This window comes from Harpia harpyja, chromosome 7 (assembly GCF_026419915.1).
Source record: "Harpia harpyja isolate bHarHar1 chromosome 7, bHarHar1 primary haplotype, whole genome shotgun sequence".
Classification (NCBI taxonomy): Eukaryota; Metazoa; Chordata; class Aves; order Accipitriformes; family Accipitridae; genus Harpia; species Harpia harpyja.
This window is the reverse complement of record NC_068946.1, coordinates 19,063,101-19,085,722: the sequence shown is the minus strand read 5'-3', so window position 1 is coordinate 19,085,722 and position 22,622 is coordinate 19,063,101. Positions and strand designations below refer to the sequence as shown.

Below are 22,622 nucleotides of genomic sequence, written 5' to 3'. Positions count from 1 at the left end.
TGAGCCAATTTATATATTTTTGTCTCCATTAACTCTATTGCAATAAGTTTAATTATGCAGCTTGTGGGGAAAAAAATACTTACTTTTGGAACATATTCTTTGATTCCATTAGATCATTCTATCACAATGTCTAACCCAACAGGGCCCTGTCTAGTTTCGACTCTATCACACAGATGGGGAGTACAACATGCAAATAAGATTTGGTCATGCAGGGCCTAATGATGTCTGTACCCATGATTTAGACATGCTAAAAGTCAGCTGGGAAAGTCTACACAGTTCAATCCACTGGTATCCAAGGGCTGTACACCTCTACCTCTGTTGCCTCATGACATACTGTGATGGTGCAGTACAGTCAGTATGTCCTTGTGCATATGCTTTGCAGAAAAGTTGGATTGACTCCCTGTGTACAGATTGATTGTATCCCGCACATGTGTATGAGGACAGATGCCTTTTCACTTCTGAGTCACTTTTGGGAAAGACAGCTGCTAATAATGAGTTGATATCCTTCTCTTTCCCCCAAGTATTTCACACAGTCTGCTCTCAACTGCCCCACTCCTATGGAGTGTGGACAAGAACAGGCTTAATCCAATACTGTGATGTCAGAAGCCGTTCTTGATAGTTGTCTTTTTTGGATGAGGGTGGTAGGGCAGGGAACTTGAATGTCATGCTAGTGCTTCTCTGTCAGTACTCTAATGCTCTTGGTAATGATTATACCTCATCTGGAAATTCCAGTGTACTAAAGAGAGTATGTTAGACATGAGAGTGTGTACTGGGCAATGAATAGCTAGAGATCTCCCTAGCTAAGCAGCTTAGGATAAATCATGGTGCCTTTGCTCAATGTGGGAGGATGCATGGACTCATAAATACGAGGCATAAACTGAAGGGAACTTGAGATGTTTGTCTCATTTTACATGTGATTAGCCTGCATAGGAGAAGGGAAGATTTGAAAAATCACTTGTTCCAGTTAATGCCACGCAAGTACTAGTATTGCATGAGAACTTTCTCTTTTTGTTTGTTGGAAGAAGGTGTGGATGGATGGTCACTAAAACTACAGGCAAAACAAAAACCTGCTTTACTTAATGGTCATGAGCAAACCACTCAAAAGGACCACTGGTTCCAGTTGCCTCTGTGCATGCAACAGCATTTCCTTTACCTGTCGTTTACAGCAGCTGGAGTGCGATGTCCTCACTCTATGTCAGCGTACCATAACTAAAAATTATAACAGTGGACCAGAGGCTGGGTAGACATTATACAATGCTGATCAGCCTTATACCGTTTGCACATTGATGCAACACTAGTGGCTTGAGTTATTCCTGATTGACCCCAAAATAACATGAGGCCAGAGCAGGCAGGCAAAGACAAGAATCCCACATACACAGCACAGATTTGTTTTAAATTAAGCTTCTGACTTTTTAGAAGCCTAAATATTTGAGGATTGAGAGTGATGTGGCTGCCTTACTTGAGAGAGCCAGCAGACTGCAGCTGCACAGACCATAGATGGATGGAAAAGGTGGGATAGCTTCCTTCTGGTATTTCTGGGTATTTCTCCACTAGGTTGTGGGATGAAGAGGAGGCCTTATAAAGGCCAGTTATGAACTACAGCATGAATGGCTTGGGGATGCCTGTGTGTTTTCCACGGAGTGCTGCTGAGTGGCTGGGTTTGTATGTAATATGAAGACCAGTGTATAAAGAGCTGCTGCGCTGAGCTTTGCTCCTCTGGGAAGAAACCCTTTGAGTTACACCACAGAGCAGTCACTGAAGTGTAGACTTATCCAAGGCTGTCTTTAATTAATTAGTTTAGGGACTAATAGCAGTTTTGATGCAGCAAAGCAGGGCTCAGAATAGCTAAATGCCCCAATATTTACTCTGTTTCTTAGGTTTTAGAGCTCCTTGCTGCCATATGGCAACACCAGTAGAAATAGTAACTGAGCCAGCTAACAAAGCTAGGCTGGATGGGCCTACCCAAGCACAGGGAGGGAAGCATATGCAGAACAGCTAGCACAGCTTTTTCCTACTTGAGAGCATACCGAGACATTTCCTTCTGCATTCCTTGAAGGAAACTAACCCCTGAACCTGGTGGGTTTGCAGCTTTAATGATGATTGAATAGTTGACAATTTCCAGTCTAAGCCCTCATCTCAGAGTGGCGATAAACAGCTTTTCTGCAAACAGAGAATACTCTTTTCCTCAAGTCTTAATCTTGCCACCAGCCAAACATACCCAGCTACAGCAGTTCTGTCTCTTTGTCTGCTTTGTTAACACTAGATGTTTCTTTAGCTATGCCTAGCTAGTTTGTAAACCACCTGCAGGTATGGAGCTCTGCACAGACACACATACCTTTTCAGAAAGCTGTGTTGAGCTTCATGCCTCCCCAGCTAGGCTGTGGAACAGTTAGCTTGACTGTCCCCATCACTGGCTGCCCTGTGCAGTTCTCTCTGTAACTCCCTTTTCTATAGGTAACTATTCTCTTTTTTTCTTTTCAAGGTTATGATCCTATTATGCAACCAGCAAAGTTTCATATGTACCCACATTGACTACTGTCACCCACACTGCTACCTCCATCACAGCCGGTCCTGTGCTCGCCTTGTCCGGGCCATCAAACTCCTGTATGGAGACACAGTGGACTCTCTGCGAGAAAACAACACATTGAACAGTGTGGCAAGAGGCAAAAAACAAAAGGAAGTGAGTAGATGGAAAAAGCAGAATGTTTGGGGGTTTGTCAGGGCAGATCATAATTATCTTCAAGGACTGCATAATGTACTCAAACAGTTCTTTCATGACAAAATGAACACAGCCCTTCCTAAACACAGCTTTGCTGTAAAAAAAACCTATTAAGTCATTTAGCATTATGGAAGGAGCTTAATCAGTATTGATTGGGAAGAACCTTAGCTGCTGATAAGGTCATTTAAAAGCTTATAACCTGACTTTAATTTTAATGTTCTTTTATGGCCTCTACTTATCAGCTCCTGGAGTCCAGTCTCTTTTTTCATGTTTCTTACCTGTTAATAAGAATCACTCTTGAAATCCTTATGAAGTCTTGCATAATTTCTTTCTTCAGGTCTGAGCTCTCAGAGCTGTTCCAAGAATTGTATACATTTGTCTTTAATGCTACAGTATCTTTAGTGACACACTTTTAATGACCAGTTCAGCAGGCTATTCAAACAAGATTGTGCCTTTTTAGCCATATAAGTGGTACCTTCAGTGGAAATACATATCTGCTTTCACTAAAGTGCACACCCAGGTACCAACTGAATCATGTCAACAGTTGGTTAATACTTTCATATTCCTGACAACAACAGACAGACTACAGTTATTCTGAATACTTGTAATGGTGGAGTCATTCAACTACTTTGCAGTAACTTTGAAAACAAAAGTGTTCATGAAACTCTCATGAAGATTTCAGCTGGGTAAAGAGGCTATCATCCCTGTAAGTGGAAAATGACAGAGTAGGAGACAAGTTCATGAAGTTTCTTCATCAACCAGCAGATTGTTTGTTTCCTGTCAAGTTAGAAAATTGAAAGGTATTTGTATGGAACAAAGCACAGAGCAGATGAAACAACAGCTAATGATTCTGCTTTCCTGGAAACTGCAATTCCCATATATTTCCTCTGGAACAGAAAAGTAGCGTATCACTGAGTTATTTAGGAAGAGAGGCAGTCATTTCCTCTACAGAAGGCAGGCTTGAGATGAGCAGCTGGCAGTGTTCATGAAAGGCAGCAAAAGAACATCATGCATTACTGTGTGTTGTTTCATCTCCAGCTTTGAATTGCAAGGCAAAGTGATACATCCATCAAACCTTCAAAGCCTTTAAGCAACAGCAAGGAAAAAAGAGGTGGAGGGACAATAAGGTTTCCTACAAGCACATATACCACGTTTGTTCAGACCTCACTGCAGGAGAGCAATTGATAACTTTTGAATTTTATGTAATGGTAGACTTTTCATCCTGGTTCCTCATGCTCTGATATTCAAGTGTTGTCACTGTCTGACTGCATGGGCACCATTTCCACATTTATCTGGGTTCCAGATGAACCTCTCTTTTACTCTCACAGCTTGCAGAATGAAAGGCTGGAGGTAGCTGCAATATGCAGACCTGGCTATATGTGCTCCATGGGGCTTGTGAGGTCTCTGATAAACAAGGACCCCCGTGTTAATCAGCAGGCTACTAGTTGGAGGAAAAGAGTCTGTGGCAACCCAGGATTCTGGGAAAAGTCCCTGGTATTGTGAATAATGAACATGAAAAGGACTTGTCATTATCACTGTCATTGACAATCTGTTAGGGACAACCCTCAGGCAGGCATGAGCTGAAGTCCTGAAATGTGTTGTCACTTACACATTCTGAAAAAGAAGAGAAGATAAATGTAGCTGAGAGGAATCATTGTTGTACACGCTAAACAGCTCCATTGGTAATTTTTTAGAGGGAAGCTGTAGACTTTTTACCTCTACCCTGCTTCTCCTGAAGTACATGGGTGTGCCACCTGTGAAGATTACACAGAGCACATTCACATTCCTCATTTGGTGTACTGCCTTCTGCCTTAAACTTTTGTTGGGAAAAGCATTGTCAAAAAGAGAAGAAAATTGAATGAGATATGTCATCTCATTGATACTGGGCCTCTTGCTAGCACACAGAAGGCTTTATGCTACAGCTCTGGTATTAGGCGGCTTTCCACATTTTGGGAAATCTAAATGCGAACTCCACTTTCTTTTTTTCCTTCCAGTGCTCAGACAAGTCATGCTTGAGAACTCCTTCTCTAAAAAAGAGAGTGATCGATATCAACTTGGAAGGGAAGAAGGACTCTGGAATGCTAAAATACATCAGACACCAGGTACCGACTAGGCCATATGCTGGTTAGGGAGGGTGATACATAGATGTCAGGTTAGACTGCAACAAGAAGGAAAATGTATATGGATATCCAAGCCCATGTGAAGAACTGTTCCTGAATAGCAATCAGTTCAGCCCTGCATGTTTTTCCCAGCTGAGTAATGCTAAGTTTACACCTCTTAAGGTAACCCCATCAAAGAATCCCTTAAACATGTAGCTCCATTAAATCCCAGCCTGCATCTCTGGCTTCCTATAGTGACACAGGCATCAAAACTGGGGATACAAAAAAATAAAAAAAATACTAAAAAGAAAATAAAATAATCCACAAATGCGTTTAAATACAACCTGTCAGTTTACAGCAATAATTTTCTTTGTTCTTTCTTGTTCAGTGTTCCTGAAGAAGAAACAGGTTCTTCACAGGCCTGTTCTTGACAGTCAGTGAGATTTTCATGGATCTGTGTCACCGTTTGTGCACCACATTGGGAGAGTTTGGCTTTCCCTTTGTCCTCTTTATCAGTGTTTTGGTGACATGAATGACTAGCAAAAGATTCATGTAACAAGCTTGCAAATACTGCTCTTTCAGTGTAGGCTGAAGGCAACTTTCTTCTATGGAGCATTATCTGAAATGGCTGAAAGTAGAGGCTATCAGTGGGTAATCTGCAGACCAAAACTAGGGTAAAATTACTGTGTTGCTCACTGTGGATAGTTTGCACTGCTCAGCTGTAAGGCATGGCTTGGTTTTTTGCAGGTAATGAGCCTCTCCCCTGCACCTTTGTCACTGCTAATCAAGGCAGCTCCTATCCTCACAGAAGAGATGTATGGGGACATCCAGCCAGCAGCGTGGGAGCTCCTGCTCAGTGTGGATGAGCATATGGCTGGAGCAGCAGGTAAGAGAATAAAACCACTTAGTATGGCTACTGTGGCTGCACAACTCACAGTAGATCACAGGGCCTTGCCAGACAGCTTTGTAGTGGAGGAGTCTGAAAGCCACCAAGGGTTTCCTGGGGGATGTTTGGTTTTCGTAGACTTTCATGTGTTTTTGTGCTCTGTACAAAAGAGGTGGTCAGAAGGATCAGGAAGGCAATCTCTCAGACCCTGGTTGTGGTGGATGATTAGATTAGAGACCATCAAAATTAGTATTTGCGTTTAGCTGGGTTTCTAGGCAGAGGAAGCATAGTGATTTAATCTGTCCAGAGTTTACTGTAGTATTTTGTATGTTGCCTCATGGAAATTGTTAGTACCAGTTGAGGGCTGATAGAAAAACTGAGAAAGGCTGAGAGTGGAACTGTCATAGCTCCTCTGTTGTGCTGAAAGTAAAATTCTCTTGTTGCATGGAGACAGCAGCGTTGCTCAATAAGTAGTCTTGTGGTATAGTATTTATCTAAATTTTCCATTTCCACTTGGTATTAAATTGTGCAGATGATGTTTGCTGATGACACATAGTTGAGAGGCATCTTTAAGACAGAAGATTAGAACATCATATACCTGTGAGAGTATTACCTTGAAAAAGAAATTCCAGCCATGGGATGAAATTTATTACTACAAACTGTAAGATTATGTCCTTGCAAACTAATAAGAAGAATTTTTCTGTTATGAGCTTGGATCTTCTCCCATGGAACTGATACACGTTCAGAGTATATCACTTGGCCAGAAGATGACTGACTTAATGAGCAGAAACAATAAACACAGTCAGGATGTGTCAGAAGAGGTATTTCATTAGACATTGAAAGTATTTATGCTGTTGTAAAGCACATTGTACAATTACCTAGAACACAGCACTTCCATACACAATTCTGGTCACTGAAGAAGAGACATTCACATGGGACAAGTACAATGAAAGACTGTTAGGACAGGAGGAAGAATGAAGAGCCTATATGGTAAGGATATTTATTTAATGGATTCAGATGAAGACTGAGAGGGGATACTGTTGCTCTCCATAAATACAGCAGACCAGGCAAGGAGGAAGAATTATTTAAGCCATGGTAGCATAAACATGAGTATGAACTTTTTATGACCTCTTTCATCTGGAAGACAGAAGACTTCTAACCACCAGAAAAGAGAGCAGACGCACTTAGGTTTAAGAGTTTGTGAAAAGGATTTAGATGATGTGACTCCAGAGGTCCTTTCTAGTCTTATTGTCCTGTCCAAACACTCATAGCTAGTGTGTGCTAATGCCAGATGTTCAGAAATCATGAGCCACAACCCTAGAAACTGTGAACAGCCCTCACACACAATACACAGGTTGCTTAAATAAAGCATAAATTAAAGCAATCAAATTTGTTTGTAAGCCAGTCTCCCACAACTTTCAAATTCTACCTTTCTCCTCCCCCAGCACCCAAGGAAATGGCTTAAAGATTGCTATCTTGCCGAGATTTGCACACCTAAGGGAGCCATCACAGGTGTTCTTACACTGAAGATTAAATTACAGGCATTTTTATGAAAAGCAAGAGTTTTGAAGTGCTTCTTGGACATCGCTCCCCGTTTTCATCACACTTCAATCTAGCTTACTTGTCCATTTTCCACAGCTGGCAATGAATTCTGCCCTGAAGTCCATTGTTTGATTCCATGTCTCATGTTCTTCATGCTTCTCTCACTTTCTGTCTGCTCCACCAGTGCACAGTGCGCTTCTTCAGCCCACAGGTCTTCTCTGTGATCTCCCCTTCCCCTTTGCCTTTCCCAGGCCAAATGTGCAGACAGGAAGAGAAAGGAGCAAAATAAAGAAGAGAAACAAGCTGCCTGAAGCTGCACTCCTTTCTTCCCTTCAGGTCCCTTTCTGGGGGAATAATTTTGGATACTCTTTTTCTCTTACCAGAAACTTACCATGGCTGTCGTGGTTTAACCCCAGCCAGCAACTAAACACCACGCAGCCGCTCACTCGCTCCCCCCCACCCAGTGGGATGGGGGAGAAAATCGGGAAAAGAAGCAAAACCCGTGGGTTGAGATAAGAACGGTTTAATAGAACAGAGAAAGAAGAAACTAATAATGATAATGATAACACTAATAAAATGACAACAGCAATAATGAAAGGATTGGAATGTACAAATGATGCGCAGTGCAATTGCTCACCACCCGCCGACCGACACCCCGCCAGTCCCCGAACGGCGAATCCCTGCCACCACTTCCCCGTTCCTATACTGGATGGGACGTCACATGGTATGGAATACATCATTGGCCAGTTTGGGTCAGGTGCCCTGGCTGTGTCCTGTGCCAACTTCTTGTGCCCCTCCAGCTTTCTCACTGGCTGGGCATGAGAAGCTGAAAAATCCTTGACATTAGTCTAAACGCTACTGAGCAACAACTGAAAACATCAGTGTTATCAACATTCTTCGCATACTGAACTCAAAACATAGCACTGTACCAGCTACTAGGAAGACAGTTAACTCTATCCCAGCTGAAACCAGGACAATGGCTTACAGGGAAGGGAGCAAAGTGTTGCTGCTTTTCCTGAGGAGTGCCAGCTGGCTGCTCCTCCAAAGCAGCCTCTGAGATACATCTTCCTCCTTGTCCCCTTCCTGAAGGGAGGATTAAAATCCATTTGAGGGGCTGTAGTAGCTTTTTTAGTAGGGAGTGATTTCATCCCAAGCATAAATTACATTCATCAAGGTCAAAACTGACCATTCAACATGGTCAAAACCTGAAAACTTACAATGTTGATATCCACAAGTTGGATGAAAAGAACTTCTGTGTTAGTGTACATCAGCACCACCTACTGACCTCTTCCAAGGCTGTATTTCTTTTTTTGGTTACCTCAGTATGAGCTCACACTTTTAAATCAGTCCTACGAAGACTTGACATAGTTACATTGAAAAGACCAAAGAGTACAAAGTTCTCTGAGCTGGTGAAACAGGAAGGTCCCTGCAGATTTGGAGCAGGACTTTGGAGCAGGAACAGGAGCCTTCACAGTGCAAGGCAGGACCTAGGCAGTCAAAGAGCAGCCTTGTTTTTCTGCAATGTTCAGGCTGCCTCCCATCAGCACAGCTCTCATGGCTGGCACCTTCTGAATAAGTGTTGAGGCAAACACGATGGCAAATGTCCTCTTTCTACTGTGGAGGAACAGCCACCAGATCTGGAGAAATTGTCTCCAGTGATCTGTGGTGAGCTACTGGCCAAAGAAGCCATGGACTCTCTGACACCCACTGAACTCCCACAGCAGCACTGTTCCCTCTGCTTTTGTTTCCTGCTCAGTGCTCCCCAGACACCTATCTAAATTAATTGGCCTCCATCAGTCTGGAGTTTGACTACGTCTGTTTATATTCAAATATCTCTGTTGAAACAACCACGGGCCAGCTCAGCTTCTATTGTGCTGTTTTCCGTTGTGATCTGGTCCTTTGTCTTGCAATTCATAGCAACTCCATTTTCTCTTGGAGGCAGATTGTGATCATTGCACGGTGCCCATTTAAATAAGAACCTTTCTTTTTGGTTTATCCATGGAAATACACAGGTGAGACCTCTACTGGGGCACTGCTTGCTGCTCTGAGGGGAAGGCAGAGCTTCTGTTAAACCAGCCTTTATTGATCATCACAGAAATCATTTGGAAGTGTAATCTTTGAAAGCCAAACTCGGTTAGTCCTGTTACTTAAAGAGATGCTTATTTTAAAGCAGTCATGACTGAGATTTTTAGTGAGAACAAAGCTGTATTTTATCTTAAAAGCAGGGTTTCCAGAAGCTTTTATAAGCTTCACACATAACGCTGTGTAGCTCCAAAAGGTAGAATCACACATGCTTGGTTTCATGAGGCAGTACAATTTTCATTAGGTCTGGTAGACTGCTGATCCAATTTCTGGAGCCAAGATTAGGTTTCTTTTGGGTGGGGGTTTTTTACAGCTGCAGTTTTTCTCTGCCAAATAAACACATTATTAAGGAAAAGAGATGATCAGATGTTTTCTCTCTGCAGCTGCCATGTTCCTGCTGTGTGCTGTGAAAGTGCCAGAGGCTGTTTCTGACATGCTGATGTCTGAATTTCATCACCCAGAGACAGTGCAAAGACTGAACGCCATTCTCAAATTTCACACGCTCTGGAGATTTAGGTATCAAGTCTGGCCAAGGATGGAAGAGGGAGCACAGCAGATCTTTAAGGTAGATGGGACACATGAAACACAACGTTGCCATTTACAGCTTGCCTTGTGGGATAGAAAAGAATGGTTGTTTAAGTCACACTAGTGGGGCAGGTGATGTGTAGAACTCCTGTATAAAATTTGGAGAGTATAATCAGAACACAGGTCAGCAGAAACATCAGACAAAGAATGAAATGTGTGTCATACATGGTGTTACAGTGTAGTGAGATATGGAGTTGGGAAAAATTTGCAGAGGTAGTTATGTCTTCGGTACTTGTGCTCATGTTTAATTAGCAGTACTGACATTTATAATAGTCTGCTGTAACAAAAGGTCTTTCATGTTCTTGTTTAGATCCCTCCTCCAAGTATAAACTTCACTCTACCTTCTCCTGTCCTGGGGATGCCATCTGTGCCAATGTTTGACCCCCCCTGGGTCCCTCAGTGCAGTGGGAGTGTGCAAGATCCTATAAATGAAGATCAGTCGGTAAGCAGACATCGTGAGAGTAAGCACTGGTTTTTTTGTGTAGCAACGTGGGGGAAGTTAAGCCAAAAAATGTGGACTAAACTCTTAAGTTTTCTTGTCTTCCTCAGCTGGGAAAAATCCAGTACACAGTCCACGTAGGGCACACAGAATTTTCTACATGGGCATAAGGCTCTTCTGTTTGTTCACTAAGGTACTGTACTGCATATCACATCCCTGTGAGAGACAGTAACTCAGATCTTAGGAGCACATAGCTGTTCTCTCTCCAAGAGAAGATCAGTTCACTAGAACTGCCTGACAGACCATTTTCTGTGCACTGGTTCATGTGGTGTCTCCTGGGAGAAGTCTGCACCAAGGCTTATTGTAGACACAGCTCCAAGAAGAGTCTCCTGGTGAATCTCTGTTCAGCTAGCACTAGTCTGATTTGTATTTAGAAACCAAGTTGCTGAATGTCACTGAGGTCTGGCAGAAGACGCAGGATGTGTGCATCTTAACTAACAGCTTCAGGCTGTGTTCTCTTTTCTTCCTGACAGAAGTCATTTTCAGCCAGAGCTGTGTCGCGTTCCCATCAGCGAGCAGAGCACATCCTGAAGAACCTGCAGCAGGAGGAAGAGAAGAAACGCCTGGGCCGGGAAGCCAGTCTCATCACAGCCATCCCCATCACTCAGGAGGCCTGCTACGAGCCAACCTGCACACCAAGCTCAGAGCAGGAAGAAGAAGGTGTGCTCCAGTGCCAGGAACTGCATTCCAGGAACCTGAGAGCACCTGCCACCAACGTAGAGCACTGTTTAGGGGTGTGACGTCCAGGAACATTGATTGTTAGTGTTACGGAAGTCACAACCACATCCATTTGTTGAAGAGTCCAAGTCATTGAGAAGAAGTGTTACTAAAAATTAGTGCAAGAAAAACACAAAACCTTGGACATATTGAGTGCTCACTGTGTGACCTGAAGCCCCTTACTCCTCTCTCCCCAACTTCAGTGGAACTTGCCAGATTTAACATCTCAAAGTTCCCAGCATCTTGGAGGATTTAACGCAGTGAGAATATGTGATACTAGGAATGAAATTTGTCTTTCCTAACTTTAATCCTTTAATAATTAAAGGGTGGGAGGAGCCATACTTTGGCAGTATCTGTCTTAAGACACATAGCTTAGGATAGGCTGAATTGCCCCTGGAGTTTTCTACCTTTAAGGTGACTAGTGGGAGAGCCTACATGACCAGCTCAACCTCAGTACCAAACTTTCAGACAGCCAAAGTTACAGGACATGAGTCATGAAAAGCTTAGTCTTTGGGTGAGGATTTTCATTGGTTCAGGCTAACGGAGCACAAAGATTTCATTAAAGGCATTCCAAGGTATATGCCATTAGATGAGTACAGTGATGTTCAGATCTAAACATACATTGGTAAATCTGTGAGCAGAAATCCCAATTCTCAGGAAAAACTAAGCACCAGCAACCATGATGGTTAACAGGATGTAGATGAAAAGAAGTGTAGAGCCAACTCAGTTACAATGTGACTCACCAAAGCACTGAACACTCTTATGGAACAATGCTCTGCTGTTTCCCAAAGCATGAGCAAATTACCTATCTGACTGATCTTTATAGATTTTAAATTGTGCCTTTTGAGTGTTATCTGACTTGAATTTTCAGTGTTCCAATTTGGTTCTAAGTGCTGTCCTTCAGAAAGTTCCCTAAAGTCTGTCAGTTGGATCTGGATTGACATTTCCCATTCTCTCTGTCAGTAGAAGAAGTTGCCAACCTGGCCTCCCGCCGTCTCTCTGTGAGTCCTTCCTGTACCTCCAGTACTTCTCATAGGAACTATTCTTTCCGCCGTGGCTCTGTCTGGTCAGTGCGGTCAGCAGTTAGTGCAGAAGGTGGGTTGACTTCACTTTGGAGTATCCTTTCCTAGGATTTCATTCACTGGAAGCCTTTCCTGTTGACCCATAAAGCTGGTGGCATTTCCTTTTGCTGAATGTATTGCCAAGCTTGAGCCACTTTATTATAAATTACTGTCCTGCATTATTTTATTCACCCCTGCTGTCACAATGTCTTCCCTTACCTCTCATGTTTCACTTAGAGAGTAGTGCCATGGTGAGCACTCTAGCTGAAAAATGCTAATGAAATGGGATTTCATAAAAAAGAAAATGGATTCCTTACAAGAAAATAAATGTAAATTGAAAAAATATATATTTACAATGAAAATTCTTGATCAAGAAGTTGGCTGGAGGCTCAGTTTCTTCTTGGAAACAGCAGTAAACCTGCCATGCTTGCACAGTGATTGAGACAGCCTATCATTTTGTTCTGTTTGTACAGCACCTAACATAAATGTTTAGCTAATTTGCTTGGATAATACCACAGCTTATTCACTAACACTCACCTTCTACTCTTCTTACTGCTCCAGATGAAGAACACACTACAGAGCATACTCCAAACCATCATGTGCCACAACCACCTCAGGCTGTGTTTCCCGCATGCATCTGTGCAGCAGTGCTCCCCATTGTCCATTTGATGGAAGATGGAGAAGTCCGGGAGGATGGAGTAGCGGGTACTGACCTAGATAAACTTCAGGAGATTGTTGCTCAAGGGTGGCAGAACCTGCCAGCACTTTGAACAATAGCTTACGTTTGTTAGGTGCCATAACTAAAGTGGGAAAGAAGTGTAACACAACCTTGTATTTGCTCACAGTTCATGTTTCCTAGAAGTATTATGTGTTATATTTTGTTATGAGTATATATGTTTGTTAAAAAGTTAATGAATAATCTATTAAATCCCCACAAACTATTTGAAAGTAGATTCACAACAGAAATATGACTTTGTGGGTTTTTTCCTGTTTTTCTCCATGATTTGTGCTTGGTTTTGAGGGTTTTTTGCTCTTTTGGGGCCCTAAAAAAGCTACCACTTCCAGAAGGATATTGAGAAGCTGAAAAGGCAGGACCATAGTGCAATTTCTGTTGATTCTCCATCCACAGCGGTTATCAAGCCTTGGCTAGGTTAAAAGCCATGGTTAACATAATCTGGTGTAGATGACAGTCCTTCTCCAAGCGGGGCGTGGACTAGAAACCTCCAGAGGTCTTCCCACCAACATTTCTTTGATCCTATGACAGACAGAAAGCCACCTATACACAGCTTGAACATTTTGGTTATGGTCTGTGATGTATTTGTAAAGTAATAATGCATTCTTCTGTATTTGTTTCTCTAAAATGTTTATAGATGGTGGACTGTTGCCCTTCCGTTCTCAGCAGTCATCATGTCAGCTGCTTGCACATTTAACTTTCTGTTACATTTTGTATTCAGTTTTGGGTGGATGCAGTCAGCCACCTAAATAACGTATGTGTCATTTTGTGATCAGGAACTGAGTACTGAAAACAAAATAACGAATAATTCTCTGTTGTTGTTAATCTTCACAGGATTGCAATTAATTACACTTTGGGGAGTTGATCATCAACACACTTCCCTAATGACTGTCTAATACTGTTCACCAATACCAGATAAAATCACTCAATGAATCACCATGAAATTGAACTTCTGTGCATGAATAAAAAAGTACATGAATTCATGTTTTTTAATTGCCAGATTTGTCCATCTGGAGTTGTGAATCCAAATAGCTATTTCTTTATTATTCCTCTGACTACAGTGGTGAAGTGCTTCCTGTCACATCACCAGTAGTTAGAGAAGGTTCAAATATTAGACCTGTCATTATTGCTTGAGGTGACTGCACTGGTGACCAGGAATCCTAGTGCATCAAAGAGTCTCCTGTGTGTTTCAGTACAAAACATGACAATTGTGGTAGAAGGTTAGGAACATTTGTGTCTAAGTGTACCAGTTCAAGCCTTTTCCAAGGGAGATGGTTCTGACCTTGTTTTCTTTCTCTTCTACAGTAAGTGCTGTTGCTCAGCAGGTCCTATGGAACTGCTTAATTGAAGACCCCTCTACAGTTCTGCGCCATTTCCTCGAGAAGCTCACAATCAGCAACCGACAGGTAAACTCTTCCTCTCCCCAGTGGGTGCATGTATTGCTTAGAGCAGGGGAGCACAGCTGCAAGCAGAATCACTCTGTGGGCATCACTGGAGAAGAACATTTGCTATTATAATGTAGCTCAAAGACTTTTAGGCCATATCATCAGTTGGCTTCAATCTTTGTCCACTAACGTAAATGGGACAAAGCTGATTTAACACCACTCAGAATCTGACTTGCTCTAAGCCATGCTTTGAACAGCTGCTTAGCGAAGCACAACCCTTTTTATATAACATAGGCAATATTGCCTCCACCCATGTCACTATGTTCAGCTTTCTCTGAAAGATGGGGGTGGCCTTGTCTCTCCCTGGCTTATTAGACTGCTTTCTAGTGCCATGGCTAAGCTTTATGGAAGAAATGCTTACCAGTTCTGACTGGATGAAAGGCAGTGAGACTCTCCGTACCACTTTCTCAACTGCACACTTGGTGTACGATATCAATAATATCACTGTCCTCATCTTCCAAGCCACCACCTAAGAACTCACTACAAAATGAATATTAAACCTTGAAGAAGGCCAGGAAAAGCTGCTTTTCGGTTCCTTGAGTAATCAGGTCTCAGTGGCATCACTATTCCTGAGACTTCTCAGCCATAGTCCCCAAAGCTTCTATTTAAGTTCCGAGGGTCACTTCTGTTTGTTAAGTATCTTTCAGAAGGAAGCTATACGCTTTCCAGCCTCAGACGCCTCTGAGCTGTCATAGTCTGCTGTTTTACTATCTCTTCATAGGCCTACTACAACCACAAGTACAGAACACAGAGAACAGGTGTATTTCCTTAGAAGCTTTCAGCAGATGTATAATTGACATGGGTTGTCCTATGCATATTCATGCCCATAACAGTAGTTCAAATCTGCTGTGGGTTAAGAGGATGAGGGCCATAGAAGAAATTTATGATACAGTCTGTCTGTCCTTAGCTGACAGTGAGATTCCTTCCCTTCTACACCCCCTTCCCACCATAAGAAATATATTAGTCTACATTTAAAGCAGGCAGCGTCTAAAGGAAGAAAAGTTATATTCTGCCTGCACCTCCTGCCCAGCAGCCACAGCTATTGAGTTGAACTGAACTAGATTTCACAGATCATCTAGGTAGTCATTCATTGTGATAAGCAACACAGCGATTATCACAGGGAGAGGATTGCAGAATCAGGATGCTACAGCCAGTACAAATTGCAATAGGAGGTATTGACCTCTCTGAGATAAAAAAGACAGACATGGACCTGGGTGCTGTGCCCTGGGCCTTATTTTGGGAAATGTGGGAGGAGTCACAAGCATCTAGTTCTACGTCATGCACTGAGAGACAGAGCTGAACAAGGGAATATGGAAAAATGGGAAGAAACAAAGCCAGAGAGGACAAAAGGGAGCAATCCATTCTCCGTTTTGTGATGGAAAGAAAAAACATTTGCTCTTCTTCCAGGATGAGCTGATGTATATGTTAAGGAAGCTTTTGTTGAACATTGGAGACTTCCCTGCCCAGACATCTCATATCCTCTTTAACTACTTGGTAAGTAGCTTGTGGGTCCACTGTGTAGCCCAAAATCTCACCTCTGCCTACATGTGTCCTAAAAATTTAATGTCACAATCTGCAAGGAAATAAACGCTCTTAACTTTTCCTATATAGCTCATATCTGCTTCCGGCTGTGGGTGCAAGTCACCAGGCTTACACCAGCCTTTCAGTCTTTCTAGGGAGAGGAAGAGGAACCTTTAACTTTTTATTAAACCCCTAAGCAACCTGTCATGGATTTCTGAATTGAACCAGGGACAATGAGTTGTAGACAAATAGAAGGATCCCAGTGCCAGAAACCTTTAATTATTTTACTTAATTTTGATTCAGGAAGTGCTTTGCTCTTGGACAGTCCTATTGGAGCAAATCTAGGAGCCTCTTTCAAGATTGTGGAAAATGCATTTGCTGCAGTTAGGAGATGAAACAGACAAGATGTATGCTACTCCAGGAGCCCTCTGTTGCTTGTGAGTTGTCTACGTGGCAGCACACCAGAGCAGAAGGCATAGGAAGTCTCTTACTGCAGAGGTTCTCCCTTTTCCTCATCTACAATAGCTTTTAAGGCTGGACTGCAACAGTACTTTTTGCCCCCAACCCTCATCCTCTCTAGAAAAAGGAAGAATAATACAGGCAGATTGTTCTGTAGTACGTATAAACTTTCAGGATGTAAGTTTAATGAGTTTATCCCTCTGAGTGAAGAAAGGTAGAAGAAGAGTATTCTTGTTATGTGTTTATGCAATGCTCTGCACATTAAAAGAGTGTGTATAACTTGATATTCCTCTTACATATTACCTGCAGGTAGGACTGATCATGTATTTTGTACGCACTCCATGTGAGTGGGGCATGGATGCCATTTCTGCCACACTTACCTTCCTTTGGGAAGTGGTGGGTTATGTAGAAGGACTCTTCTTCAAGGATCTCAAGCAGACTATGAAGAAGGAACAATGTGAAGTGAAGCTGCTGGTGACTGCCTCAATGCCAGGTATAAGATATGAGTCTTTAAATCTCCTTCACTTCCAATTTCATGACCCACACTACCAAAAAGGAGATCCATCAGAACTGGATCAGAAAAAGACCTGCTACAAATGGCTGCGTATTCAAATTCAGTTTTCCTTGAGTTGAGGATTCATTCAGCAAATTCTACCTCTAATTCCCTGAGATTCAGAAAACCACTTTAAGAGCTCTAAAAGAAGCAAACAGAAAGTGAATTACAACAGTCTTTTCAACCCAGAGCTTTGTGCTAGTTGGGCTGTGAAAGGCTGGCAGGATGATCATTGTAAGACTGTACCATTCAGACTCAGTTTGATTTGATGTAACCTCTCATTTAAGTTTTGAGAGAGCCCAAGAAGAGCATGCTGTCAGCCTAGGACATCACAAGTCAGGCAAGAGATATCTTGCTGAAAAACAGATTTGACCTTTTAGGTTTGTTTTTTCCTCAGAGTGACAGTTGCTGCTAAAGCCAGCTCATCCTTTAGGAACTGATCGATTTCTCATTAACTATGGAAGTGTGAGACTATGCTGACACTATATAATGGATTTCAGACAGGACTGGCATTGTCTGTCTGCCCAGGAATGAATTTTAACTATCACTTTTCCTCTATGGGTAGTCTTTTGAAATTGAGTTAATTAAAGGAGCCAGGGAGAATGCAACTGCTTTTCTTCCTTTAGGCACAAAAACCCTTGTTGTGCATGGACAGAATGAATGTGACATCCCAACTCAGTTACCAGTCCATGAGGACACACAGTTTGAGGCTCTTCTGAAGGTAGGAGTGAGTTTTTGAACTGGAATAACTACTTAATAGTGCATTTACCTGCTGTACCTGTATGCCAGCAATACATTCTGCCTGATCATCCTGTTTCAGTGTCAGGGAGGAAAGTTTTGCTGACAGGCATTTCTGTCTCCCTGTGAGGACAGCTTGGTTGCAAGAAACAGGATGCCATATGAAAGGATAATAGAAATGCCCTGACCTCACAGACAGCCACACAAGTGCAACTACCTTTGAAGACACTGCAGCTTGTTGGGTATTTGCTGTATACTATCCTTTAGATAAATACATAAATCATTTAAATGTTTGGTTTTATCAACAATAAAAACTAAACAGAATGATCAAGATCAGAGTGGAAATGATGGGTCAGTAGCCACGATGATATCTTGGGATCCAGGAGATGTGAGGTCAGTTCGCCCTTCTGCCAAAGATTTCCCAGGTGGCCCTAAATGAGCCACACAGGAGACAGATTTGTAAAAGCCTTCAGTTTGTCCAGCTATGTTAAATCTTAATGGGAATCTCACATCTCAGTGCTTTGAAGGATCAGAACTTTAGTGTCTCTGCACATCCCCTATCACTAAAGCTTGATAAATACATAGTATGGAAATGGAAGCTGCAATACCCATGTGGCTTTCATAGCCAGACAAATATGTTAGACATGAAGACATCGAAATAAGTAACATCAGTCTTCTGGACTGTGATATCAGCATGCCTTGATTATCACAAACTTATTAATGTACTTTATGATTGAAAAAAGAAATGAAGAATTAATGCCAGAACAGTGCACCAGCCTGACTGAGGCATGCAGGTTTGTGCCTTTATACATTATTAGCTGGATAGTCTTCTTTTGGATGCTGTGGTCTTTGTACAAGACAGCTAATGAACAGGATGTTCTTCTTTCTTCCTTTTCAGGAGTGTTTGGAGTTTTTTAACATACCTGAAACACAGTCGTCTCATTACTTTTTAATGGATAAGCGATGGAATCTTATTCATTACAGCAAGGTAAGGCAAAGATCAGGTCCAGGTGACTTTGTTCTTTCCATCTTGTCCCTTTTTAAACATCAGGGTTATCTAAAGAAGAACAAGCAGCCTATAAATAGACAGAATTCTGTCCTGTGGGCACCACTTCTTGGGTGTTTAGTTGTGTGTAGTGAAAGACTGGAGTTTGACAGTAGAGGGAAGAAGCAGAAGTGGAGTCCCTTGCTCTTAAGTCATTAATGTCTAGCTTTCTTAGAAAAGAGCAAATTTCTCTTCTGTTTATGCTCTTCCATGATCCCTGCCACTGTCTGAAAGCACCTACCCAAAAGCTTCAGAAAGGGCTAAAGGGCCTTTTATTCAGTTCTGTTGAGTGATGCTGTTATGATTGCATTTGTTTAAAATACACTTGTTTCCTTTCCTGGCAGACCTACGTCCGTGACATTTATCCTTTCCGGAGGTCAGTTTCTCCCCAGCTCAACCTGGTGCAGATGCATCCAGAAAAGGGTCAAGAGCTCATTCAGAAGCAGGTATCTTACTGTCACCAAACACTTCTGTCCAGAAACAAACCCTGTAAATAAACCTTTCTTTTCCTTTTCCCTTTTTCCTTTAAAGGCCTTCACTCATGCTGCATGCAGATAGAGAGCTTTGCTGGAGAAGTAGCAATTGGCAGGAAATCTACTCTGGTGCCATTGGACAGGTGTATAGTATTTTAAGAAGAGTCAAAGAATGCAATGTGAATTCCCACCCTCTCTCTCCAGCCAGCTTCTTTTAGGTGGATCATTTTCAATTCTCCTACACTTGGCCAGAAGAGCTTCAGCTGCCTCAGCTTCAAAAGTTGCTTATTCCTTTCATTAACGTGACCTCTGGCTGTGGAGGAGGAATTATCTGTTCAACCTTCCTCTCTGTCCTCTCACTGTAGAGAATGTTACCTGCCTCTCTTTCTTGTCCTGCTCTCAGATGCTAGTCTTTTACCATAGCTACTCCCAGAGGCACAGCAGTAGCAATTGTTTTGTCAGGGGAGTATCTGCCCTCAGAAGAGCATTATCCTCCCTATCTTCCAGCCTCATGACCTGATAATCTGTCCAATCCTGCTAATGTTCTGCAGCTCCCAGGAGCTCTCCCTTAGGAACTAAACCCTAACTAAAGTGGCAGGTCAGTGCCTTTTATATGCTGCAAACCCTTACAAGTATTTGTTTAGACAGTAAGACAATGGTATTGAGCTCACTCTACCTGTAGAAGCCACATTCTGTTTTCCACAAAAGCAATGTTGTCCCATGGAGTTGAGTGTTTAGGGAAAAGTTACTCTAGCTGTATCTGCAGAGGATGATAATAAGCAGGAAGAAAAAGGGGTGGGGAAGGTGGTTAAACAGTATGAGTTTGGTATTAGCTGTTGTATTATTCTAGCCAAAACCCAGCTACTGTAGTTGTGTCCCTAGCAATGTGAGTGCAGGGGCAGGAAAAGATCACCAGGAATTGTTTTAAAAAGCAGCTATAAAGCTGCTTAAGCAGTACTAGCAGCTAAAATAATGGAGAATATAGTTAATGCTGTCTCATATGTTTAAAGTACAGAATAGGGGAGAGTATCATATGCTGCATCTGTCAGGAGAAAGTCTATAAAAATCTGAAATTACTTGGGATCATTTTGGTTGCTTCTCTGACAGAAATTATTCTCACTCTGGTTCTAGGAGATTTTTCCCACATATCAAATAAATGAGTCTGATATACCCTACGTGACCCAAAAAGATTAAAATGGCCTGTCCGGTTTTGTCAGGGCATTATTTTGCATTCCACATTTTTTTATCTAGAGTAGTTAGAGGCCAAAATATTTCTAAGGCAAAATGTACATCAAGCATCTACCAGCCTCCCTGTAGTCATGCAAGAAGTTGCTGGACAACACCCAGCTTCAGCAAAGAAAACAGCACTGTAGAGTCTACCCACAGAGCAGCAATCCATGGAAAAGTACTTTCTTTACTGTTGCTTGATTGAGCACCCAATTCTAAGCTGAGTGCACTTCAGAGCAAGGCCACAGCAACTGCAGGATGTGGGAAGCTGAGCTTTGTCACGTGTTAAGCCACATGCTTCAAGTTTTGGCTTCATCCCAGTAGCTAAGAGCTATCCCAAAACTGCTTCCAAAGACAGTTGCTTCTACTACTGAGCATCATTCCACCTTATGGGTACTTTTAGCATCAAAATAAAATAGCTAGCCTGACTAGTCCTACCAGTCAGAAGTTCAAAGGAGGCTGGTAGAATGGAACTCAGTTTCCCAGTTGCCGTAAACCAGAAGCAATAATCTGAAGTCAGCAGGACTTTGCTCATTTGTAGTAACTCAGAATCTGGTCTGCTTTGTTTTATTGACTACTTTTCTTTTGCAAGTGTACATACACTTTCTATGGCGAGACATGAGCCAACCTCAATCCAGAAGGTAGATAACAATTCCAGCTTCATGTTGACTATAGGCTAAGATGTTGCAGAGAGCAACTGGAACTGTATGGCTTTCATTTTGTAATTGGGTTGCCTCTGACCACCTTCAGACTCACGCTGGCAAAGCTTACATTAATCTACAAAAGACCACATGGCACAGTTGCGAAGTGTTTGACACCCACTCAGGGTCCTCCACAAGACTGAAATAGAAAGTGTTGTTAAAACCTCTTTTACAAACACGATCCATCTTTGTGGAGCTGGACTGAAGAACAGTGGTCACACAAATTCTAGGAAAAGGGTGCAGCACTAGCCTTGTGAATTTCAACAGGATCCTCTGGGCCATGAGTGCAGCATCCCTCCCATCAGAGAAAGCCATGGAAGCTATCCTAGAAAAGTGCATATACATTGTAAAGAACTTTTGATCAGACTGATTCTGATCCTTGTCTCTTTTTCTCACAGGTATTCACCCGCAAGCTAGAAGAGGTGGGGCGGGTGTTGTTTCTTATATCACTGACACAGAAAATCCCTACTGCGCACAAGCAGTCCCATGTATCTATGCTCCAGGAGGACCTCCTCCGTTTGCCTTCATTTCCCCGAAGTGCCATTGATGCTGAGTTCTCACTCTTCAATGATCCCCAAGGTATGGTCTTTTAACAGCTTTCTCTGGTGGTTGTACAGGGCCCAGAAGGTTTCTGAGGCACTTCATTTGCCTTAGAAACACATAGGCTTCATTTGCCTTAGAAACACACAGGCTTGTAGCGTTACTGAAAGCTGATAAATCCCTTCCTAGGGAAAATGATACATAGCTGTTGGTTTGTAAGCACAACAGCAGAAAGGGCTTTGCTGTTAGAGGTCTCCAGACAAAGCTACTTTCTTTGGACCCAAATGAGTTATAATTATGTATTAAAATTATGCATGAGACTAGAGCTGGAATACTGTGTCTAGTAGCATAACTGCACCTGAAAAGGATTGCTCAGAGTCCTTTGCTATCCACTTTGAGGAAGCAATGGACTTCCAATGAAGATTGGGCAAATTCTGCATCAAGATTGGGCAAATTCTGCATCAAGGATATAGAAACAGCCCTCTTCTTAGAAACTTTGCTCTGAAAGTCATGTAGGGTTTCCAGCCTGACTTGGGGATTAAACAGGCCATTGTTGCAGGATGGTAAGCATTGGCAAGTTCTGTAACAGGCCCTAAAGGCACTCACTTTCAGAAGTATTATTGTAACTCTGCGTCAGTGTCCTGTAAAGTGTGGGACACCTGAAGGATAAAAACTCAGCATAAGTCCAAACAGCCATTCAGGTTGTGTGAGGCAGATGATGCCTGTACAAGCTTTCACTTTTTAAGAGGAGAATTTCCAGCCAGTGGGGAGCAGATTTAATGAACTATGTGATATTCATCATTCTTCATCTTCATGTGTGTTGCTTTCAAACAAGGTTTGCTCAAGCCCTGTGGGCACTTCAGAAGTATAGGATGGGTGAAATAATTTTAAAAAGGCAGAATGATAGTCAGTGTTGTGGGATGGTTCTCTGGAGAGGCCTTTGGCCTCTGGGAATGTTGTGAGGCTGGCTGTGGTGGACAGAGTTGACTGCTGGTGC

The 22,622-nt window shown here is 42.4% G+C and overlaps 1 protein-coding gene across 15 annotated transcripts in view; it reads left to right on the top strand.

Moving 5' to 3' along the window:
- Positions 1 to 22,622, top strand: part of UNC80 (unc-80 homolog, NALCN channel complex subunit) — a 136,171-nt gene that overhangs the window by 71,309 nt on the left and 42,240 nt on the right. For 13 of the 15 annotated variants that reach the window (XM_052792236.1, XM_052792235.1, XM_052792230.1 and 10 more), the window contains 15 exons: positions 2,483 to 2,680; positions 4,714 to 4,821; positions 5,566 to 5,704; positions 9,712 to 9,893; positions 10,224 to 10,355; positions 10,886 to 11,072; positions 12,093 to 12,224; positions 12,752 to 12,895; positions 14,229 to 14,329; positions 15,776 to 15,862; positions 16,658 to 16,841; positions 17,528 to 17,622; positions 18,538 to 18,627; positions 19,029 to 19,130; positions 21,484 to 21,664. In XM_052792236.1, coding sequence (XP_052648196.1) covers positions 2,483 to 2,680; positions 4,714 to 4,821; positions 5,566 to 5,704; positions 9,712 to 9,893; positions 10,224 to 10,355; positions 10,886 to 11,072; positions 12,093 to 12,224; positions 12,752 to 12,895; positions 14,229 to 14,329; positions 15,776 to 15,862; positions 16,658 to 16,841; positions 17,528 to 17,622; positions 18,538 to 18,627; positions 19,029 to 19,130; positions 21,484 to 21,664 — 2,062 coding nt within the window. The remainder of the gene's footprint in view (positions 1 to 2,482; positions 2,681 to 4,713; positions 4,822 to 5,565; positions 5,705 to 9,711; positions 9,894 to 10,223; positions 10,356 to 10,885; positions 11,073 to 12,092; positions 12,225 to 12,751; positions 12,896 to 14,228; positions 14,330 to 15,775; positions 15,863 to 16,657; positions 16,842 to 17,527; positions 17,623 to 18,537; positions 18,628 to 19,028; positions 19,131 to 21,483; positions 21,665 to 22,622) is intronic. The other 2 variants (XM_052792231.1, XM_052792238.1) reach the window with 1 other exon arrangement.